This window comes from Alligator sinensis, unplaced genomic scaffold (genome assembly GCF_000455745.1).
Source record: "Alligator sinensis unplaced genomic scaffold, ASM45574v1 scaffold1860_2, whole genome shotgun sequence".
In the NCBI taxonomy this organism is placed as follows: Eukaryota; Metazoa; Chordata; order Crocodylia; family Alligatoridae; genus Alligator; species Alligator sinensis.
Genome location: NW_005843035.1, coordinates 109980 through 114700, shown reverse-complemented (window position 1 = coordinate 114700; position 4721 = coordinate 109980). Strand labels below are relative to the sequence as shown.

At 56.4% G+C, this 4721-nt stretch overlaps 2 protein-coding genes across 2 annotated transcripts in view; both read right to left on the bottom strand.

Moving 5' to 3' along the window:
• LOC102372605 (cathepsin F) overlaps nt 1-3083 on the bottom strand; it is a 12999-nt gene extending 9916 nt beyond the window's left edge. The window contains exons 1-2 of the mRNA XM_006036875.2: nt 3077-3083; nt 2243-2295 (exon numbers count right to left, since the gene is read on the bottom strand). Coding sequence (XP_006036937.1) covers nt 2243-2295; nt 3077-3083 — 60 coding nt within the window. The remainder of the gene's footprint in view (nt 1-2242; nt 2296-3076) is intronic.
• BANF1 (barrier to autointegration factor 1) lies at nt 2966-4702 on the bottom strand. Its single transcript, XM_006036863.2, has 2 exons — nt 4530-4702; nt 2966-3620 (listed from the first exon to the last, which is right to left on the bottom strand). Exons 1-2 carry the CDS (start codon nt 4653-4655, stop codon nt 3474-3476), a joined length of 273 nt encoding a protein of 90 aa, XP_006036925.1. The 5' UTR covers nt 4656-4702; the 3' UTR covers nt 2966-3473.
• Nucleotides 4703-4721: the final 19 nt, after the last annotated feature.

Below are 4721 nucleotides of genomic sequence, written 5' to 3'. Positions count from 1 at the left end.
CGCTCGTCTGCTCTGGAGAACTGCGCCCCCCTCGCCTGCCTTCTTGGAGTCAAGTCTATCTTGCCCTTGCTCCTCAGGCCCTATTGCCCCCCCACCGCTCCCCATCACCCCCTATTGCCCCCACCATCGCCTAATACCCCTGCCCCTTATTACCCCACCCTTGCCCTCTGTTACCCCCTCTTACTCCATTGCCTCCTACTGCTCCCTAGCCCCTGCTCTCTATGATGTCCCATTCTTCTCCATCGTCCTCCGTGTGTCCTGCCCCCCATAGTGCTAACAGGAGGTGGAGACTCCCCCTCCTACCATTCAGGCAGCAGGTGCCATCACAGCACAGCCCCCTGCCCCTGGCTCTCTTGGGGTGGAGGCTGCCAGTCTCCATGTGTCCTGTCCCCTATACTGCCAGTGTGTCTGATGAGGACTCCCTAAATGCCTTTCACTCCACCAGGCTGCGGCATCTGGACGCCAGGAGGGCTGGGAAGAGGGTTAAAGACGTAATGAATTGGGCTCATCAGTACTCACTGCAGCACTGACAAGAGGCGGCCATGGCACTGCTGCTGCCCAATAGACAGACCCAATAGCGTGGCTGCTGACATTGCTAATAATGCTGCTGCCAATTGTGTTGCTAACCTAGCAGGTAACACAGCAGTGAGCTACTGCACCGCGTTAACCACTGTTAGCTGCTGCATGCACGAGCAATGCCGTCTGTGACAGCTGCCGCGTGCGTGTCACTAGGATTTTGCAAAGAGCTGAAGGAAGAGTCTCCAGGCTGTGAGCAGGAGGGGAGAGAGCAGGCGCCAGCAGCCAGCAAAGCTGCCCTAAGAAACCTTGATCAGAATCCCAGAGGCATGGGCCTGGGGGGAGCTCCGGGGGTCCCACCCAGTCCAGCCCCCTGCCAAAGGCAGGATCCACCAGTGAAATCCATCGTCCAAACCCTTCATGAAAGGACCGTCAGCCCTGACACCACACCAGGCATCACACCCCAATCTGCCGCTGAGAAAGCTGGGGGATCCCGGCAGCCAATGCTGTGCTGTTGTCACTGGGTGTTAACAGAGGCTCCAGAGATCCCAGGCAGAGGCAGAGCCAGCTAGAGGCAGGCACCCCCACCCCCACTCCCTCCAGCTCAGACCAATCTGACTGGGGGGGGGAATTCCCTCCCGATCCCAGTGCAGCATCTCTCTGATCCCAAGGGCAAGACCCTCTAGCCAGCACCCTCCAGGGTTGAGTCCCAGCAGGAGCATTGGCCCAGCCCAGTCACTGCCCCCAGCCTGGCTGTAGCCAACCAATGCCTCTGCAGGGGGATTCAGTTTTGCCAACCCCACAGTGCCAAAAACCACAAGAAAAAAGCAAGGAAATGGCATGTAAATCACGAGATGCTATTTTTGCAATGTGTGTGTACGGGGGGGCGTTATTTGTGAAGGTGCCACAGGTGGGGCTGTGGGTGTGTGGAGCCCGGAGAGGGGGCATCCCTGTGAACCCTGGTGGGATGCGGGGTGCTGTGGATCAGGAGTGAGGGGCAGCAGCAGGGCTGGCGGGGCTGTGGCTTGGGACTGAGGGGCAGACAGACAGACAGAGACACAGACAGCACCCAGCTAAGTGGAGGGGAAGTGGGGGGGAAGAGGGAAGGGGCAGGGGGGAGCAGATCAAAGCCCCCACAGTGAGAGGGAGCACGGCAGGCACAGGGACAAATGGGGCCCCAGGGCCAAGGTGCGTCATCCAGAGGATGTGTGGCAGGTGTGACTCCCCACAGCAGTGCACACCCCCGGGGGAGGCATGAGGGAGCATGTGCCCCCTGTGGGCTGGGGCTCTGCACCCTGCTGCCTTTGCCCTGAGAGCACAGCAGCACACCAGTGTGCTTCCTGCCATTGGGCAGGCAGGGGACATGCCATACAGCCAACGCACCCTTTGGCCCCTGCCCACCCAACAGGCAATGCCATGGCCCAGCTGAGCTCCCAGGGCAAAGCCAGCAGGGCACAGAGCCCCAGCCCGCAGCAAACAGCTTGCCTCTGCCCCACAGTGGACACAAGCCCCACCCTGCAATTAAATGCTGGGGTGAAAAAGAACATCTTAGTGTTCATTTAAACTGAGGACCTGCCTATGTCATGGCGAGATCCTTGGTTCTGGTCTGGAGAGAGACCATCCATAATTAATCCCTATGGATTTTCTCTTTGCCATTTAGTACTTTGGAAACCTCTCTGTCCCATGGGCGACTGGTGCCTCCTAATACTGGGGGGGGACGACATACCAGCAGCCAATTGCTGACCAGGGTGGGGATCCCCCAGCCGCCAACCACCACCACTGGCAAAAGTGCCAGCAGCAAACCCGGAAGTGTCACTGGCACTTCTCTCGGGGGGGCACGTCTCACCAGTGCTGAGTCCCCCTCAAGTGTTTCTAAACTAAATAGGCCGGTCTGTCCATCATCCATCCACCCCATGCACCCACTCATCCTCTTTTTGCGGGGGGGGGGGGGGGGGGGGGGGGGATGCATACCATATATATTTGCAGGGGATGGATATGGTATAGGTAGAGAAAATATGTGCATCGCAAGCAAGGAAATATGGCATATAACCCCACCCCAATATATATATGGTATATTTTTGTGTAGGGGGGAATATATGCCATATATATGTGAGAGAAATATATAAACAAAAAATGTGCATTATAGGCAAGGAAATATGGTGCATATCCCCTCAACCCCTCCAAGTATACATTGTATATCTCTTCCCCTCACAAATATATATGGTCCATGCGCAGGGGGAAGGGGTGGGGGGAGAAGGGGGGGAAACATACAATAAATATTCCAAGGGGTGATCAGTATACAGCATTTATCCCCATTATATATATATATATGTGTGTACGTATGCATGCATGTGCAGATGGCATATATACCCCCCAGCCGAGAGCAGATCAGTCCACTCCCACCCCTGCCAGACCCCACCCCGCAAGGGACCAGCCTAGGGCCCAGAAATGTTCACGCAGCCAAACATTTATTGTTCCTTTACAAAAAGACCTTTACAATGATGGTTTTGTCCCTCCCACCACCAAAAAATCCCCCCTCCTCCATTCCTTCCCCCCTTACCGCCCATGGCCTAAAACAGCCCCAGAGAAAGGGCTAAAAAGTTTCCCCCCAGCATCACCTCTCCAGGAATAAGCTGGGAAAAGATTAAAACTCCCCACATTTGGGCTGGAAGGACACAAAATCCCACTGGGAAAGACATCAGGGCAGGGGAAAATTTACCGCAGCTTCCAGCTGATGGTTGGCTGGGTTGTTTTTCTTCCAGCCCCCTTTTCTAGCTAGAGAGCAAGCTCTTGTGGGGGGGGAAAATGGGTTGGTTTTAGGCACAAAGGGGTGTGATAAGGAGTGAATTTATTCTGGATGTGGTACAAAGGCGATGGTTCCCTCCCGTCCCCTCCCCTCAATGAGAACTACCAGGGCCTGATAGAGCCGGAGGCCAGGAGCCGGCAGCATCTGCCCCTCACAAGAAGGCGTCACACCACTCCCGGAGGCAGCCAGAGCAGTCCCGCGATTGCTTCGCATTGGCTCCGCACGTGTCCTTCAGCCACTCGCGGAAAAGCTCCTCATCCTTCCTCAGCACCAGGAACTGGCCAAGAACCACATAGGCCTGACAAGGGGGCAACGAAACATGGGAGTTACTGTATTTTCCAACATACAACATGCACTCAACCCCCACCAACCTAAGTGGCTGGAAATTGAGGGGTACATATTATAACTGGGGAAAGATGGTAAAGAGGGTTGGGGGGTTGGCTGCTTAAGGCAACTGAAAATGGAGAGGTGCATTATAAGCAGGAATATATGGGAAAACTTTTTTTGCTGCTGGGTGCAGGAGGAGGAGGGGAGCTGGAGGTAACGCTTCCTAGCTGCTGGCTGAGAACAGTCAAGACCTGGGGGCTATTCTTTGTTAGAGCTTTTAAAAAACAAAAAGAAAAGTGGGTTATATTCCAGGCTGCATTACGCACAGGAGAGTACGGTACAGTGCAGGGGTGTTCAACCTCCAAGCCAGTGGCTAAATCCTGCCTGTGGGGCTCTCCAAGGCTGGGGAAATTTGGCAGCGGGGGAGCAATGGATACTGCACTGCCACTGCTCCCTGCTGCCCAAATCCTAAGCCCCACGTGGCAGTTCAGAGCTGGACCACGTGCCCCCCAGGGTCAGATGGAGGTCTGGCCATGGGGGCTGGCTCAAAACCAAGTCAGCATGACCCAAGAGACAAGCCCTTCCCCACACATGGCGGGAACACAGCCAGGTTGTGCCCAACCCACTCTGCATGGCTGGATGGGACCCCCCCACGGCTGTCCTGGGGGCCGAATTGGGTCCATCAGCCAAATGTGGCCCCTGGAGGGAGCGAGTACAGCCCATCCGGCCACTCGGATGGAAAAGCTGAGGAACGCTGCTATACAGAGGAGCAAGAATTTTATCTGAGGGAGCGTTATACGTGAGAAATTACGGTACCTGCGCCCTGGAAGCCTACTGAGCCATGAGCCCAGGCACCGGGGCCCTGCCCCACCACACGCACCTTGTCAAAGCCTTTCTCCGCCAGCTTCTTGCCCAGGACCTCGCCGATGCCGGCCAGGCTGCCCACCGGCTTCTCGCCCATGGGCTCGGCCACGAAGTCCCGGTGCTTCTGCGAAGTGGACGACATCTTCCACGCACCTCGGCCACGCCTGGGGGGAGCGGGGCCGCGTCAGGCTGCCTGTCTCCAGCCCTG

Coding starts and splice junctions, on each gene's coding strand:
- BANF1 (XM_006036863.2), bottom strand. CDS start 4,655: ATGTCGTCCACTTCGCAGAAGCACCGGGACTTCGTGGCCGAGCCCATG. Junction 3,621..4,529: donor CGGAGAAAGGCTTTGACAAG/GTGCGTGTGGTG, acceptor CCCCCTTGTCAG/GCCTATGTGGTTCTTGGCCA.